The following is a 19197-nucleotide window of genomic DNA, read 5'->3' on the forward strand; positions in this document are numbered from 1 at the left end:
TCAATTAAAGTCAAATAAATAAATAAATGCCAATAAACCATGTTTATAGTGGTGTAAAGTACTCTTGTAATTTAAATGTAAGACAGATTAAACATTTTAAGATTCATATAAGGATGTAAAAAATAAAATAAATAAATAGATAAATAATAATAATATTTTAATTTATATTTATATATATATATATATATATATATATATATATATATTCCAAGTATTCTCAGAGATCTGCATCAGGATGACCACAGTCAGTGATGCCACAGCAACTAATAGATGTTGACATGCCAATCTGAGAAAAGAGGCTCAGAGACTCCTCCTGACCCACACGAGTGCAGCGTTTCCTTTAAAAGGCATTCAGTGCAGGGCAGAAAAGATGAAGACCATCCATCAGAGATGACGGTGTTTTTTGTTTTTGTTTTCTTTTTTTCGAGAGGGATGGCAATAATATTATGAAAGAGACAGACTGCATCCAAATACACATACTGTCCTACAAAAAAAGAAAAAAAGATTGTATGTCAAGCTGCAATAACTGATTTGAAACTTAATGGACACAAATCAAACTATGTATAATTTATATGCAGTTAAAAAACAATTAATTTCAACCAGAATACTTATAAGCCTATTAAAAATACATTATAGTGTGTTTTACTACAATACACTAAACAGCATTAAAGTATATTTTAGTTCACATGCATTTCTTGTCACTACATTCAGTTTAACCATATTTCAAAGGCAATAGAAGCAATTTAAAAAGTACATATAAAGATGTATTAAAGTCCCACTTAGTGGGTAAAAATAAATAATAAATAAAAAATAAAAAATCACTCTTAGGTTCAACTAATTGACCCTTCATAAAAACCCGCCTTTCTTAGTTACTGTTGCTATGTCTGACAAGCCATGCCTCTCTCAAACTACACACCATGTTCTAACGCAGTAAAAAATACATTGCGGAGCAAAGAGGAAACTGACAATACACCGACAGACAAGACAGAGCAGGTTATTTCTGGTATGAAACAAGGTCTCAACTTTAAAATGTTGTATTTTTTAAAGAAATTCAAAGAACAAATAACATTTTGTGCTCGTTAATGTGTCGTGACAGATCGCTGTATTGCCTCAGTTCAAGCGGCATGCGTGAACCTAACGTCTTTTCTTATTTACTTAAAGCATGAAATAAACATGAATGAACATCATAACGTATTTTATTTCAACCGTGAAAATATGTCAATGCACACAATTTTTCAAGATTAAGTCCACCTTAGTTAATCTACTCTCCTACACTTTGTACTTTTAAAGTACATTATTTGCGTAAAAAGTACACTTTATATGCTAAAGTATATTTATTATAAGTACACTTCATATGCTAAAGTGCACTTCTTTTTCACAAGGGAATACTAGGTTGAGTGACAAAAGAAATGTGTTGACCAGTAAAGATTTTGCTATATTGTTTATACAACAGCGGCTGTATTTGTGAGTCCCCCAAGACTGCTTTATGTTATTTGCACATGAAAACAATGCATTTAGTAAGAGTTGTGTCTTAAGCTTCAAAGAAAGCGGACTGTAGTTTGCTTACAATCGCAACTTGCGTTGTAATGAATAATTTTATCTTTGATTTGTGTCCATTAAGTTTCAAATCAGATATTGGAGCTTGACATACAAACTTTTTATTTATTTATTTATTTATTTATTTTGTAGGACAGTATGTCCATTCGGATGCTGTCTGTCTCTTTCATAATATTATTGCCATCCCTCTTGAAAAAAAAAAAAAAAAACGTCATCTCTGATGGATGGTCTTTATCTTTACTGCCCCGCACTGAATGCCTTTTAAATGAAACGCTGCGCTCGTGTGGGTCAGGGGGAGTCTCTGAGCCTCTTTTCTCAGATTGGCATGTGAATATCTATTAGTTGCTGTGGCAGCACTGACTGTGGCCATCCTGATGCAGATCTCTGAGGAACTTGAAGAGAAAGGCATGCTGGGAAAGGAGTGCACTGGCTGTCAGAGCATCTACCCATGAAGGCCAGTCGCAGATGCTTCACCAACATGCACACTCACATAAAAGCATTTAAAGGAGAAGTTCACACAAAAAAGTCCCTCAAAACTATGTTTTCTATTTTCTGTGGTTCACAATATGAGACATGTTAGGAATGTTCCCACAGCTCTTTTATACACAATTTCATTGTCTTTCACATACAGTGAAAGCATGCAGTAAGCAGACGCTCAACGAGGACAAAATGGGAAAAAGAAGTACACTTACTTTTAAAAAGAGAAATATCATACTTTAAAATATAAACTTAAGTGTGAACTGAATGTAATGTTTTCAGACACTTAGTTGCATGTAATTGCAATTAAATAATACTGAATTATAGCTTAAATTCATAAAAAATTCAATCAGCTGGGGTCTCATTTATAAAACTCCACATAGATTTCAAGTGTACGTACACAACAAAGCTAGATTAATATGCCAGAACCTGTGCAAAAATCACTTTATAAATCCCAGTCAGGGGAAGATTGTGTGTATGTGCATCTCCACCCCATCTCCTCCCCGAAATAGCCGTATATGGAGCTCTCAATGCCTAGTTTTATTATGCATAACCTCATCTGCATATCATTTCCATGCATATTCCCATCCCATCCATCCCGTCAAAGCTACAAGACATTAAGGAAATATGAGATATGGACTATAAATGTCATTTCTGCCATACATTTATTTTTATTGCTAAAAATCATCCAGTATCCTTGTTATGTTAAATATCAAAATACCCATAAAAAACAAAACAGTGACACTTTATTTCGAGTCCACTTTAGACATTCTACTAACAGTAAGTAACTTTGCAACTACATGTCAACTAGCAGTCATTAGAGTATTAGTAGACTGTCTGCTTAATATCTTCAAACACTTTATTTTGATGGTTCCACAACATACAACATACTGACTATGAGAAACTTTGCAAGTATATGTCAACTTATTCTACTAACCCTAAACCTACCCTACTGAGAGTTAGTAGACATGTAGTTGCAAATGAATGATAATTAGTTGACATGTAGTTACAAAGTTACATTATACTAACTATAAGTAGGGACGACTCAGTACTATCGAAATAAAGTGTAGCCAACGAAACTGTTTAAAATAGTTATCAGATAAATATTTTAGAATAGAGTTGATCACATTCTTTAACACTGGCCAAAGAGTATTTTAATCATTTTAAACAATTAAAATCAAATTAAATTGATGCAGTTTGCCTGATAAGGTGAACATCTTTTAGCTATTTTTAGTGGAAACAGATATTAGCCTATACAGCCTATATTTATTGCAGTGTAAATACAATTGTCTGACTCGGCACATCATTGACGAAGTATTTTAAAATGGAAACGTGCAAATCTTACAGTTTTCTTCAAGTTGTATCCTTCAAATAGGCTACAGTGGTATTTTTCATAATTATTATGGTATTTTAAAAATTTAAATTATGGTATTTTTCACACAACATCAACAACTCCGTGCAGCTGCGCTTGTATTGAGCCTATTCAAATCGGACGATGGACAGTCCGAACACCAAATCCAGCAGTGTCTGCCAAAATATAGTAAAACGTAGTAAGTATGCATCATTGATCATGTTCTTGCTACAAAAAAAAAAAAAAAAAAAATTCTAATTTTTTAAAGAAGTGTTACCAAGGAAACTCACTTCTGATATTAAGTCAAACAAAACAACCCTTTCCCTAATTTGCCAAAAGCAAACATCATCAGAAATCATATTCTCTTCTCCACAAATGAAATTTTCCTGAATGTGGTTTATATCATTACTGGCACTCTGCCACTGAGTAATTTCCACAAACTGTTTCCATGGATGCGTATGGCCAAAGCTGCATACATATCACTAATATGAGGCACAATGTTTGATGAACATTATTATCATGGGTAAAATGTGATTGAAAGCATCTGTAGCCCTTCAGGCCACACAATTCTGAGTCACATCACCCTTCTGTTGGGTTTGTAGTTAGTAAAGAGCTGCATCTACATATCAAAGCATCTGCTAAACCCCTCAAGAAAACAAGAAAAAAAGTGTAATGAGGGTCAAACAAAGGCCTGAGATATTGACAGACATTCATAGTGTACTACAACCACAAATGGACAAAATGTAGTTCATTATTGAAAGCAAGAACAAACTTGAAAACAGAGAACATGAAATACTCCGAAGGCACTTGTAGAGTAAAAATAAAAAGCCTTTAATTACAAAGCCATTAAAACAGTTAAAAGTGTAGACGCGTTTCGGCTAGACAGCCTTCTTCAGGAGGCTTCTTCTATAAACTTGAAAACAGAACATACATGTGTTTATAAGGGAGAGAGAGGGAGAGGGGGGTGTTTTCCATACATAATAAAACATAATTTTGTGGCAAAAGCATGGCAATTATTTGTCATTTTTAATCCTTTTGTTTACTATATTTATTTGCTTGGTCAATGTCATTATGGATTTTAGCTATTTTTCTGTTGTAGCAGAGGACCTTTGAAGTAACAAATCATTTGCAAAGTGATTTGTAATACGCTCAAGACTTTAGCTGTGCATTTCTATGTAAATATGTGTGTGTGTGTGTGTGTGTGTGTGTGTACTTGTTTATACTACATTTTGGGGACGCCACAATGATAGTAAAACCTGAAATGTTTTATATTTTTGAAGGAAAAAATATATATATATATGAAATGATGTTCATCTGAAAGTGTAACAATGCAAACTGGTTTTCTGTAAGGGGCAGGTTTAGGGTTGGATTAGGGGATAAAAAATATAGTTAGGTCAGTATAAAAGTAAAAGAAGTCTAAGGAAATCCCCACAATTCACAGAAACAAACGTGTGTATCTATCTCTGTGTGTGTGTTTGTGTGTTATATTTTTTGAGAAATTTTACTGTGTATTTTTTTTTTTTTTTTTACTTTGTGTGAAGATAAGACTTTACAATAAGGACTCATTTTTTTAAACTTTAGTTATTGCATTGATTACAATAGCTTTTTACATCTACAATATTATACATTCATTGTGAATTTCACTTAGTGAAATAACTAATGTCAACAGATACATTAGTAAAAAAATAACAGTAACTAAGCTTTATAAATGCTATAGAAGTATTGTTTATTGTTAGTTCATGTTAGTTAATGTAAATCTTATCGTGAAGTCTTACCCAAAAATATTATTTATATTTGTTGATTTTCAAATATAACTTTACAGCATTTTTCACTATAATGATTTACGGAGAATACTGCTGCACAAAAACGTGTTCATCAACAGGGCTCTGAAGTGAGGTATAAGCTGTGTTCTCATTCACTTTGCCTCTAAAAAGGGGGTAGGACATTAAAAAAAACACCTCTGGTCCGCACGCATGCTTGGCTCTAACATTCTTTTGTTGCCTTCAAAAAGCCATAACACTACAGAACATAAAGGAAGACCACTGCAAATCATGACAGAGCCTTTCTGAAAAAAAATTTAATCCATGGCTGTCCTTCAGCCTGTGGAGAAGATTGTGTTCTTGCTGGAAATAAGTGCAGTATTTTCCCCTTTCTTTGAATTTTACCAATCCATTCGGTGCATAAAAGCACAAGACACAGAAACATGTTTAAACACATTGTGAAGGCTAAGGAAATTAGTCATTTTTACATAGGAAAACGTACTCAGTTACTATCGTAACCTCGGTTCCCTGAGATATGGGAACGAGTATTGCGTCTGTAAGATGCTGTATGGGAAAAACTCCTTTTTTCCTCTTCAACTGAAGCCTTTTCAATCACGCAGTGAAACTGCAGGTCCATTGGTTCGTGCAGTGCTATAAAATCGAACCAATGGCTCGAACCGCTTCGCCGCCGCATCTCAGATTTCTTCGAATGAAGCAACTGAGGCATGCAACTCATAGCACGGCCAGGAACGAAGAACTCGTTCTCAGGGAACTGAGGTTACAATAGTAACCGAGTACGTTCCCTTTCGATATTCCATTTGAACTGCATCTGTAAGACGCTGTATGGGAACCAGTACAATCACGCCGTGCTATGACGGGGGACGACTCAAAACCATGACTCACGTGGGAGTAAGACCCAGGGGAGTTAATAAAATACACCAAGCACAGGCTGAGCCATCAGGTATAGTTGAGGTAGGTACAGTATAGTTGATACTTGGTGTCTATATAATATGGACCACCTTCCAAGTGAAGGAGGAACTTGAACAATGTTGTTCAAGTGAACCCATAAGACTGCTTAACTAGCCGGAGGTGGCAAACTAAGCAGAAAGGACTCTGGCCTGCAAGGTGGGGACGTCCAGGTTGTAAAACCTTACAAAGGTGGACGGCGAGGACCAGCCGGCCACCTCACAAATTTCTGAAATGGACACCCCGCTGGACCATGCCCAGGAAGAGGCAATGCCTCTGGTGGAATGGGCTCTGAGTCCAATGGGGCACTGCAAGACCAAGGAGGAGTATGCTAGGGTGATAGCATCCACTAACCACCTGGAAATTCTTTGCTTTGTAACAGAGTGACTTTTAGCGTGGTTACCGAAGCTGATAAAAAGCTGTTCCGATCTCCTGTATGAGGCGGAACGCTCGATGTATACCCTCGGGGCCCTGACGGGGCAGAGCAGGGACAATTCCTGGTCATCCGTCGAAGGGGAAAGCACGGCAAGCGCTTTGACCAGGGCTCTGAAAGGAGTGGAGAGCACCTTAGGTACATAACCCAGCCTTGGTTTCAGGATGACCTTGGAGTCGTTAGGCCCGAATTCCAGGCAAGCAGGATTGATGGAAAGGGCCTGTAGGTCTCCTACTCGCTTAACCGATGCCAGCGCTAACAGCAGGGTGGTTTTAAACGAGAGTGATCTGAGGCTCGTGGATTGCAATGTTTCAAACGGGGGCCTTTCAAGGCCCTTAGTACGGTTGGTATCGCTGATCAGGTGGAGTGAAGAAGACCGGCGAATCCTCTCTCTGCAGTGACTGCGAGGCACACGTGAACTGAGCCGACGTGAGCTCGCTCATCTCCGGCCGCTCGAATCCTCTGCCCCGCTGTTTCTTCCTCGCAGGTCCCTGGGAGGAAGAGGACGGGAGGGCTCGAGGGGCGGAGTCACTTTCTGAAAAGAAAGCTATCCGCGAGTGCAGAGAGGCGAGACTGAAACTCTCGCAATGAGAGCAGCCAGTCCCGCTAAAGGTCGCCTTGTTATGAAGCAAATAATTTCCAGGTGGTTAGTGGATGCTATCACCCTAGCATACTCCTCCTTGGGCTTACAGTGCCCCATTGGAGTCAGAGCCCATTCCACCAGAGGCATTGCCTCTTCCTGGGCATGGTCCAGCGGGGTGTCCATTTCGGAAATTTGTAAGGCGGCCGGCTGGTCCTCGTCGTCCACATTTGTAAAGTTCTACAACCTGGACGTCCCCACCTTGCAGGCCAGATACCTTTCTGCTTAGTTCACCGCCTCCGTCTAGTTAAGCAGTCTAATGGGTTCACTTGACCAACATTGTTCATGTCCCTCCTTCACTTGGAAGGTCCATATTATATAGACACCAAGTATCAACTATACGGGACGACACCCAGGCCACGGATGACCCTGACGGCTCAGCCTGTGCTTGGTGTATTTTATTAACTCCCCTGGGTCTTACTCCCACGTGAGTCATGGTTTTGAGTCGTTCCCCGTCATAGCACTTACAGACGCAGTATGAGTGGAATATCGAAAGGGAATGTATTCGGTTACTATCGTAACCTCGGTTCCCTGAAATATGGGAAGGAGTACTGCGTTCCTGGCGGTACTATGAGCTGCACGCCTCAGTTGCTTCATTTGATGAAATCTGAGATGTGGCGGCGAAGCCGCTTATATAGCCAGAGGCCCTGCCCATAGGCTTGCTCAGCGACGCCGCTGAGCTATTGGTTCGATTTTATAGCACTGCACGAACCAATGGACGTGCAGTTTCACTGCGTGATTGAAGAGGAAAAACTTACAGACGCAGTACGAGTGTAATATCGAAAGGGAACTAATTTCCATCTGATCTGTCCACTCTGACTAATAATGTCTTACATCAGAAACAAAAGGAACTATAAATTACATATATATATATATAATATTAACAGATTGATTGATTGAACAATGGTGATGGAAATCTGATATTCCATTTGAATAAGGATATGCTATGATTTTAATGTTTTTTTTTATGTTTAATTCATTAAAAACTGTTTACTTTTATGTTCTTCGTCGTACGTGTTTCATAGACTATGTTATGTGACAAAATAAAGTTATTTTAACTATTTTTGGTGGCTACTGCAGACATCACTGTAGATGCAAACTATTCTGTGATTATTTCAATGTTTGTGACATACATAAACATATATTATGTGATGGTGAGCTCTGTCAATATCACAGCCTTTGTTGAGTATATTAAACTACAAAAAATATTAAAATGTTGAAAATGAAAGCCAAATAGATTTCAAATTTGACATTGTGTAAATTACGCTAAAAAATTATATTCTGTAACATGATGTCATGCAATGGAAGCCTGATTCTGCCACAGAAAATCAAATCTAAATAATAAAATTATTATTATTTTTATTATTGTTGTTGTTGTTGTTGATTATCATGTAACAAAAATGAGCTTCCATATACAGAGCTATAAGAACCTCCAGACAAAGGTAAATGATCAGAGATGCACAATATTATGATTGTTAGTATAAGGCCAGTGCCATTATTTGTGCACAACAGCCATGGTGTCTTTCCTAAGAAAGGGTTTGTCTTTATTTTCAGACAGTGAAATGGTTTTGCAGGCTTTGACAGTGGTGGTGTAGTTCTGGGATTGGTGCTGACACACAACACTGGTGGGTTAATAAAGATGGAGTGTTTTACGTTCATCCGAAGAACTGCTGTGCCACAACACGCCATCTGACATGAGTGAGTTTGACAGCTGCAAATGGACACAAAAGCAGTCGTGTAGGCTGTAAATTAATTTAATTTCTCTTTAAACATGAGCTTTTCTGAGAAATGTGTTTGCTGAACAAAATTACTCTCACTTTAGACCAAAAATGTACTGCAAATCATAACTGGTGTGTCTTGAAATTATCACAGCATTCTGCTATAGAGTGCAAGCATTACTGCCCGCTTTTTGAGAATCATTGGTTCATAAGTAGTTTTCCATTAATTTTCTCCATAGGGATTCCAAATATTTCTCCAATAAAGAGCTCCAATCACCAAACCATCAAGCTCCAAGAGGAATCACAGAATAACAAACTTTGATTTTAAACAAATAAATGTTTGAAGGTCAAAACAACAACAAAAACAAACAAACAAACAAACAATATAATCACTTATCTGAGGGAAATAATGTGCACCATGACGCATTGTGACTGATATAATCAAATCAGATGTTAGGGTACAATATAAAACTTTATTTGAAAGTGTTTAGGCTCTAATAATATCAATACACAGATAATTTTATAAATTTATTGGATCAAAGTAATTAAATAATATCTGGTGGAGACCATTGTGGTAATGAATAAAAAACAAACAAACAAAAAAAAAAAAAAACAGCTGGTAACAGTTGTAAGTTGCTATATATGCAAAAAGAAATGTGATTTTAAAAGAGTTTACCAATGGAATCAGGTTTGATGTCAAGTGCACACTTATAGGTAACAACATATAATAAACTCTGAGCTATCTGTAATTTTGAAAAGGGTCATATGTAACTGCACAAAGTCTTATTTCTGTAAATATACTTCTAGAGCCTGACTGTTGCACTCAAAATACAACAATCTTTTATGGAAACAACTTTCCCAAACAGCCCAAAAACAAAGCATGCTGCACAAAAACTCACCTAAAGGTCATCTGAAAAACTTGTCCCAGGATCACCTGTTGAGTCTTGTTATTGTACCCGCGGAGCATCTCGCTGAAGAGTGTGTCATTGAAGCGTGAGTCTTGTTTCGGACACTTTGGCCCTTCACAGTGATCACCCAGAAGAAGACAGGAGCGGCCATCAGCGGCAAGCTTGTATTCCTGCACACACCTGATCACACACACAAACACAGTGGCAGTGTTGTGTTTACAGTCAGATGATAAAATGGTAGTTAAGTGAAAATATTTAAATAGATGTTGAACTTTACATCTATACAATACAGTCTCATACAGTATCAGCTGAATTCTGTCATGTAATTGTGAATACTTTTAGAAAAAAATAAATAAATAAAAATGCCTCAAGGTTATGTACTGTATTTAACCCTAGTTACAGGAGGGAACGAGACGCTGCGTCGAGATGCTTTGGAAACGCCTTTAGCGTGACCACACTCTGAATCACGTGTGTAATCAGTCCAATGGATGGGCGAGACGTCACAAGTGGGGTAACGTAGAGACCAGAGAGCTTAAAAGCATGTGTGGTGGATACAGCGGCAGCTTCTGGTAGAATGAGAGAAGCACTCGCAGGGATGCCGGAAGTATGGCAGTAGACACGGCATCTCATTCCCTTGGGGAACTAGGGTTACATACCCTAGTACGAGCTGGGTCGAGCTGGCGGCTGCCACATTAAGAAGTGAAGGTTCACTTCAAGGAGTACAGTTTCCTTATGGAGGGAGCTCTGGAGAGCCAGTTGTGGACTGGAGAATGGTCTCAGCAACCTCAGTTGAGAGACCGGAACTTATGTGCTATCCACAGTTCCAAAACTCTGGGCGGGGGGAAGGCCCCATCTGAGAGAGGAGATCCCTCCTGACAGAAATCTCCACGGAGAGCAGTCGAGAAGGGAAATCAGGTCTGAGAAGCATACTTGGCCCGGCCAGACCGGTGCTACCTGTCTGGCGCATTCTCTCCAGAACTCCCGGGAGCCGAGTGATCGGGGGAGGCATATAAACGAAGCCTCAGCCAAGTCTGTTTCCAGATGAGCTCCACCACCTCGGGGTTCTGGCGATCGGAGGTCTCAATAACTTTCTGTAGCAAGAGGAGACCTGATGACACTCACAGAAATGGTCGAGCTCTTGGAGCGGAGGCCTCAGCATGACAACTCCCCAACGAGAGGAGGCCTGACTACATTCCACACTCCAGACATCCTGTAAGGAGGCTCACATAGACACCACCACTCATAAATACTGTCCTAGCGGAGCTCTCGCGAGCGGAGGCCTCGGAAACTCCTAGGTCTGGGAGGAAGTGTTTCAATGCTAGAAACACGTCTAGAACCTCCAGGTAGTATATGTGCCACGTGAGATGGCAGCAGATCTACAGACCGCGGGCAGGGTGGCCACTCATGACTGCACCCCAACCGGTGAGGGAGACGCATCCATCGTTAACCCTCTGGGGTCTGAGGGTGTTTTGGGGCCCAGGAGAAGTTTTGACATGCCCTGACATTTGTGCTTTTTTCAGTTGCTTATAAACATTTTAATGGCTAAAGTCTAAAAACACTGTATTCAGCACAAACTGGGCTACAATAATATGTGAGCGGCATGTACGTACATGATTGTGTTTTTGAGAAAACGACGTTTATGCGTGGTTAGAAAAAACAAAATTTTTAGTAAAGACTTTTGAGAACTGGATCTTGTAGCCTAGAATTTGTGCTTCAAAATGATCTGAAAATAATCTAACTCACTCATTCAGAGAAAACGATATATTGATTTAAATTTTCTAAGTCACTTTTTGAGTAGAAAGTGTCTATGCGAGAGGGCATGAACTATCCTGGATAATGCTGTGACTCACAGCTGAGAAGACAAAGGCCCGCATAATGAGCTCCATAATGAGCCATTGAGTCAGGTGTGTGACTGAGAGGGAATTGCTACAAGAAAGAATGTGAGGGGGGAAAAAAATGTCTATACATATAACTATCACATAAAATAACTTGAGATTCACTTGCGAGTGCAGTTAAACAGTTTATTAGGAACAAACAAACAAATAAACAACAGAAGAGTCAAGACATCGTGGGTGCAATATCCAAAATATCCAAAACAGTGGCAGGAAAATGGAATCCAGGAAAACGGGAGACAGCAGAAACTGCGTGAGAAAACACAAAACAGACGTGAGCAACACAATGAATGGACAAAGACAAAGCAAACATGGTGACAATACATACACTACCAGTCAAATCATTTAAACAGTAAGATTTGTAATGATTTTTGTTTTTTTTAAGAAGTGTCTTCAGCTCACCAAACCTGCATTTATTTGATCCAAAGTACAGCAAAATCAGTACATTATATTTATTATAATATATAGGCCTACATATTTTTACTATTCAAAATAAATAAAGCATAGAACATATAACTATCCTCATGTCGTGCAACATTTAAATGCAATGAAAGGTTGTCCATCATATTTCAAAATGTTGCACTCGATTTTACACATTTTATTCTGGAGTTATACTGTATACAGTATCAGTCTGTGTGTAATGAATGAATATAATATACAAGTTTCATTTTTTGAGTGGAATTAGTGAAATAAATCAACTTTTTGATGATATTCTAATTATATGACCAGCACCTGTAGTTTGGGAAAAAGTTCAACTAGTAAATGCGTTCAACTTTGTCACAACAACACATTATCGAATGCCAATAAGAAACATTACTTACTCGGTATAAAAGATCTCCTCCGCCGGCTCCAGCTGCACTCGCATTCTGTTTGTGAGGTAAACAAAGCTTTTTCCTCTCAGCGCGTCTTCTGGGGGTAAATACAAGGCTTTTTCCTCTCAGCGCGTTTCTAAGGTAAATACAAGGCTTATTCCTCACAGCATGTTCTTCCAAAACTGAAAAGTATCTGAGATGAATGCGTTGCTGCTTTGTTTACGGTGGGGTGGGCGTTCACATGCCGGTTGTCTCGCTTGGAGATTTGTATTATCAATAGCGCAAGCAGCGCGTGGGCGTGACCTAATTAGAGATGAGACCAGATGGAAAAAATGGACATGTCCTTGGTTTCATACGGATTACTTTATCACAGAATATTTGTTTTCGGTAATACTTACTTCATTTAAGAGTAGACATGTCGAGCTTTCTATAGATATATAGATAGATATCTCATGTCTCTGTGTTGAGTATTTTCTGAGTTACAGTTCATTTTAGTGACGTGTTTCAAAAAGCAGTTCGTGGAGAGAGTGAAGACTGAGAACGCACCCTGTTTGTTTTCTTTATTCTTCAAAAGCACAAAGTTTAGTTGTTATTATGAGTGTATACAAATAAAATTAGAACCCTTACAGATTCGAATAGTGTATTGCTCTTATCATGTACGATCAAAAATGGGTAATGGGTAATGAGTAAGTCAAGCTCATTTCGGCCTTATCAGGAAAATCTGCCTCAAAACGCATATATGCGTTTGTCGAGCCCAGAGGGTTAACATTACGTGACAACAAGGAGCTCCCAGCACCGGGCCCTGTGACAAGAACCAAGGTTTCCTCCACATGTCTAAGGCACGAAAGCCGCGTGACCTTGATCATGTGAAGCTGATTTCCCCTCAGGGAAAACCCCTTGGTCTTGAGCCACCACTTTAGGGGTCTCATGTACAGCAGGCCAAAAGGTATCACGTTAGATGCAGCTACCATCAGACCCAGCAGTTTTTGAAGACCTTCTCTGACTCTCGCGACTGAAGTGAGGATCGACTCGATCCGAGCAGGAGACAGCTGTGCCTGCATCGTGGTCGAATCCCACACCATGCCCAGATAAGTGGTTCTCTGTAGTTTAGAATGCACACTTTTCTTGGCGTTTAGCCTTAACCCCAGCTCTTTCATGTGGGTGAGAACGACATCTCGATTCCGAACTGCCATCTGCTCCGATTGAGCTAATATCAATCAATCATCGTTATAATTGAGTATGCGGATGCACTGGAGTCGCAGTGGAGCCAGAGCAGCATCCACACACCTTTGTGAAAGTTCGGGGTGAGAGTGCAAGGCCGAACAGAAGTACCCGATATTGGTAAGCTTTGCCCCCAAAAGCAAACCCCAGGAACTTCCTGTGTTTGGGAAGGACGGAGACATGGAAGTATGCGTCTTTTAGATCTGTCATGACAAACCAGTACTCAGACCTGATCTGAGACACGACTTGTTTGATAGTGAGCATCCTGAACTTCAGTCTTCATTGACTTCAGAACTTCATTGAGACAGATCTAAAATGGGACGCAACCCTCCATACATCTTTGGAACAATGAAGTACTGGCTGTAGAACCTGGACTCTCTGTCGCGAGGAGGGACCACCTCGATGCCCTCCTTCCTCAAGAAAGTGTTTTCTCCTTGTTCCATTACTAGAGCCTGCTCGGGACACACCAGTGTGGGGATGACCCCGTTGAAATGAGGCGGAGGAAAGCCGTTTAACTGGATTCAGTAGCATCTTTCTACAGTGTGCAGGACCCATTGAGACACATTTGGCAGAAGTTTGCACGCTGCCAAATAGTCTACTAATAGTCTAACAGTCTCTTGAGACTGACCTCTGGTGTACTTAGAGCTGCTAGCTCGGTGCCCTGAAGCGGAGGACCGGCAGAGAATGGCCGATCTAGCTGCTCTAGAGACCTCCGAAGAGGTAGCGAGCCTCCCAGTACCGCTACGTTTCCGGGCGGAGACTGAGAGAAGTGCTCGCCGGAGACTGCTGCGCCCTGAAGCACTGTGGGTGGCAGGGTTGACAGACCAATCTCCGGAGGGCACTGAGGAGAGATGGGCACCGTATGATGAGGTGTACACTGCTCTTCCCCAGAGGGGCCTGCCCTCAGAAGTCCTGAGCCATGGGCATCAGTTTTTTTTTTTTTTTGGCCGAAGTCTCCTATTGAGAATGACGGTCCTCAGACCAGTCATCTTCTTAGAAGACTTAGACTGACACAACCAGAGCCTGCTCGGGGCAGGACCCAATAAGATACATTTGGCAGGGGCTCTCATACTGCCAGATGACCTACTAAGGGAACCAGTCTCTCGAGATTGTCCTCTGGTGTACTTAGAGCAGCTAGCTCGGTGTCCTGAAGCGGAGGACCAGCAGGGAACGGCCAATCTAACTGCTCTGGAGACCTCCTTCGAGGCAGCGAGCCTCCCAGAACCGCTACGTTTCCGGGCGGAAGCTGAGAGAAGCGCTCGCTGGAGACCGCTGTGCCCTGAAGCCCCGTGGGTGGCAGGGTTGACAGACCGATCCCCTGAGGGCACTGAGGAGAGACGGGCACCTTAAGATGAGGTGTACACCGCTCTTCCCCAGAGGGGCCTGCCCTTAGAAATCCTGGGCCAAGGCGTCAGGACGTTCTGGCCGATGACTATCTAGCAAGAATGATGGTCCGCAGATCCAACTACTGCTTGGAAGCCTCCAGCCCGTGAGCGCCACTCTAACTCCAAATATTCTGTGGGAGTACAAGAAGTGACGCTCACCAAATGAGGAACACGGCCGCCCAGCAGCCCCTAATGACCACATCAACCTCCTCAGAGGAAGAGAGGTATAACACCGTGCTCTTACTCGAGAAATGAATCCCAAGAGCTTGCTGCATTTAGAGAGTGAGGGAGGAGAAAGGGTGCCCGTCTCCGAACCCTGCTGAATAAATAAATATAATAGATCTAACTTCTCCAGCCAGATGAACATACATCATTTAATTCCTCAGAATTAAATGCAATAAAACAACCAGACAAGTGAACAAGGTCTGATATGATATAAAATACAATATAAAGAATCGTGAATGACCGTAATGCAATGACCATTATGTTGCCTCGCCAACGTGCGAGCCACCTGATTCTACATTACATAAGGCTTTCTTCCCTCGAGAAGAAAACGCCAGCGGGAGCAGAGCTAAACATCCGCGGTAATGCACACTTGCTTTCATTACACTAGGGACTCCAAAACAAACCATACATAAATTGCGTGCACCCCTACCCCTTGTTTTAGTGAGGGCAGGGTGAACGAGTGATCTAAAAATGCAGTCTGTCATATGCAAACAACATCAGTCTACTCGGAGAAAGATAGATGCAGCAGCGAGCTCTCACTCAGAGGGGGAAGAGATCAGCAGCGCAGGCTTCCGAACCCAGAGAGAGAGCACTAGATCTAGGGAGAAAAGGCGAGCCCGTCTCCAACCCGTCCATTAGATCCATGTGTGATCCCCGCGATCTCAATCGCCGCCGTGCCTCTGCAGCAGCGGGACCGGGACTGCAAGATCACAAACATGGACATGCTCCTCGAAGCGTGCCCAAAGGGAGTGGAGTGTTTGCAGTGGGCAGAAGCACAATCAGCCCCCTCGAGAGCTGACTGTAAGAGCTCCGCTCCCAAACAAACAACACATAAACTGTGTGTATCCCCACCTGTAACATAGTGCGGGTAGAGAGGAACACAGTGTCTAAACTGCTGTCTGCTCTCACCCTTATATGCTTGTCTTTCGCCTTTGACATGGCTTATGCTTTTACTGGGATAAACAACAATAAATATTACTGACACACACAGAGCACTTCAGAGAATGACAGAAGCTGCCGCTGTATCCACCACACATGCTTTTATGCTCTCTGGTCTCTACGTCACCACGCCCGTGATGTCTCACCCATCCATTGGATTGATTACACATGTGATTCAGAGCGTGGTCACGCTGAATGCGTTCCCAAAGCGTGCCGACACAGCTTGAGTTCCTGAAGGGGAACTAATAGATCCAAACCACAAAGATGTTTGTTCTTGTGTTTCTTTTTTTAATTTACATATACATTTGCATAACTGAAACCCTGAACATCAAGCATGCTTGTGTCCAATTTACCACTAGAAGATTGAGTAATGTTTTTAAAAGAAGTCTCTTTTTCTTACCAAGGCTGCATTTCCTAGATGAAAAATACAGTAAATTCAATAATGTTGTGAAATATTATTTCAATTTAAAATAACAGTTTTCCATTGTAATTTATTTTAAAATGTAATTTATACTGGTGATCAAAGCTGACTTTTTAGCGTCATTATTCCAGTCCTCAGTTCAGTCACATGATCCTTCAGAAATCATTTTAATTCTTTATATATTTAGCAGCACACCTCTTTTCAACAATAATAATTAACAATTAAGTATAATTAAGAATATAATATATTTAACCCCTTAACTGTCACCGTCCCACCTGTGGGACGCTTGGCGCTCTTTTTTTCGTTGTCTTTTTTCCCTATCAAATATTTGAGTAATCATCATAAATTATATATCTATTATTATATTTGAAATCTGACATTGCGTTACCATGGAAATTGTACTTTAAAATCTTTTGGCGGTCTCCTCCCCCTTAGTGGGTGGTGTCAAGTGTCATATTACACAATGTATTACGGTCTTTTAGAATCAAAACTTTTTATAATCTTGACAAAATACATATTGTCTGAAAGGTCTGACTCTCAGGATTCCATATGTGGTGATCTTTTTGTGATCGGAGTAATATTGACCGAGGAATTTAGACATTTGTGACAGAAAAATGCATTTTAAAAAATTCAATGGAGTTTAATGGCACCCGGTGGCTGTTTGTGGTATGACGCCCTAAATAAAATCTCACAGAAACCTCAATTTTTCTCATATCAACTTCAAATTTGGAACATAACTTATTGAGACATAAGGCTTTCATTTTATGCCAATTTTAGAGTAAAACCTGTTATGTAAAATATTTATTTTATATAAAATATAAAACAAATAATATTTTGTATTTTCTTTACAGTAAATTTAAACTTCTATAACTTTTTGTTACTTTCATAGACCTTGGTGTTTCTTTGTTAAATGTGAGCCAAAATCATCACAATTAAAAGAACCAAAGATTTAAACTACTTCAGTCTGTGTGCATTGAATTTATTTAATACACAAGTTTCACAATTTGAGTTGAATTACTGAAATAAATGAACTTTTCCACGACATTCTAATTTATTGAGATGCACCTGTATGTCATATATTACATTTCTGTATGGGAGTATGAAAAAGTAATTTAAATATATTATATTCTTAATTATACTTAATTGTTAATTATTATTGCTGAAAAGAGGTGTGCTGCTAAGTATATAAAGAATTAAAATGATTTCTGAAGGATCATGTGACACTTAACTGAGGACTGGAATAATGACGCTAAAAAGTCAGCTTTGATCACCGGTATAAATTACATTTTAAAATAAATTACAATGGAAAACTGTTACTTTAAATTAAAATAATATTTCACAACATTATTGATTTTACTGTATTTTTGATCTAGTAAATGCAGCCTCGGTTAGAAAAAGAGACTTCTTTTAAAAACATTACTCAATCTTCTAGTGGTAAATTGGACACAAGCATGCTTGATGTTCAGGGTTTCAGTTATGCAAATGTATATGTAAATTAAAAAAAGAAACACAAGAACAAACATCTTTGTGGTTTGGATCTATTAGTTCCCTTTCAGGAACTCGAGCTGTGTCGACACGCTTTGGGAACGCATTCAGCGTGACCACGCTCTGAATTACATGTGTAATCAATCCAATGGATGGGTGAGACATCACGGGCGTGGTGACGTAGAGACCAGAGAGCTTAAAAGCACGTGTGGTGGATACAGCGGCAGCTTCTGTCATTCTCTGAAGCACTCTGTGTGTGTCAGTTATATTTATTGTTGTTTATCTATTAGGAAGAAAAAATAAAATAAATAAATATATATAAATGGAGATAATGAACTAATGAAGTACAATGTTTGACATTGCATTTTATATACAGTGGGTACGGAAAATATTCAGACCCCCTTAAATTTTTCACTCTTTGTTATATTGCAGCTGTTTGCTAAAATCATTTAAGTTCATTTTTTTCCTCATTAATGTACACACAGCACCCCGTATTGACAGAAAAACAGAATTGTTGACATTTTTGCAGATTTATTATAAAGGACCATGTGATATTTCAGTTTTTCTTAAGTATTCATTGCTGTGACACTCATATATTTAACTCAGGTGCTGTCCATTTCTTCTGATCATCCTTGAGATGGTTCTACACCTTCATTTGAGTACAGCTGTGTTTGATTATAATGACTGGACTTGATTAGGAAAGCCACACACCTGTCTATATAAGACCTTACAGCTCACAGTGCATGTCCGAGCAAATGAGGATCATGAGGTCAAAGGAACTGCCTGAAGAGTTCAGAGACAGAATTGTGGCAAGGCACAGATCTTGCCAAGGTAACAAAAAAAGAGCACTGAAGGTTCCTAAGAGCACAGTGGCCTCCATAATCCTTAAATGGAAGACGTTTGGGACAACCAGAACCCTTCCTAGAGCTGGCCGTCCGGCCAAACTGAGCTATCAGGGGAGAAGAGCCTTGGTGAGAGAGGTAAAGAAGAACCCAAAGATCACTGTG

At 39.9% G+C, this 19197-nt stretch overlaps 1 protein-coding gene across 4 annotated transcripts in view; it reads right to left on the reverse strand.

Moving 5' to 3' along the window:
* The window catches only part of LOC131540270 (astrotactin-2-like), a 588347-nt gene that overhangs the window by 189984 nt on the left and 379166 nt on the right, over positions 1-19197 (reverse strand). For all 4 annotated transcript variants that reach the window (XM_058774886.1, XM_058774887.1, XM_058774885.1 and 1 more), the window contains one exon: positions 9802-9990. In XM_058774886.1, coding sequence (XP_058630869.1) covers positions 9802-9990 — 189 coding nt within the window. The remainder of the gene's footprint in view (positions 1-9801; positions 9991-19197) is intronic.

Source organism: Onychostoma macrolepis, chromosome 05 (genome assembly GCF_012432095.1).
Source record: "Onychostoma macrolepis isolate SWU-2019 chromosome 05, ASM1243209v1, whole genome shotgun sequence".
Classification (NCBI taxonomy): Eukaryota; Metazoa; Chordata; class Actinopteri; order Cypriniformes; family Cyprinidae; genus Onychostoma; species Onychostoma macrolepis.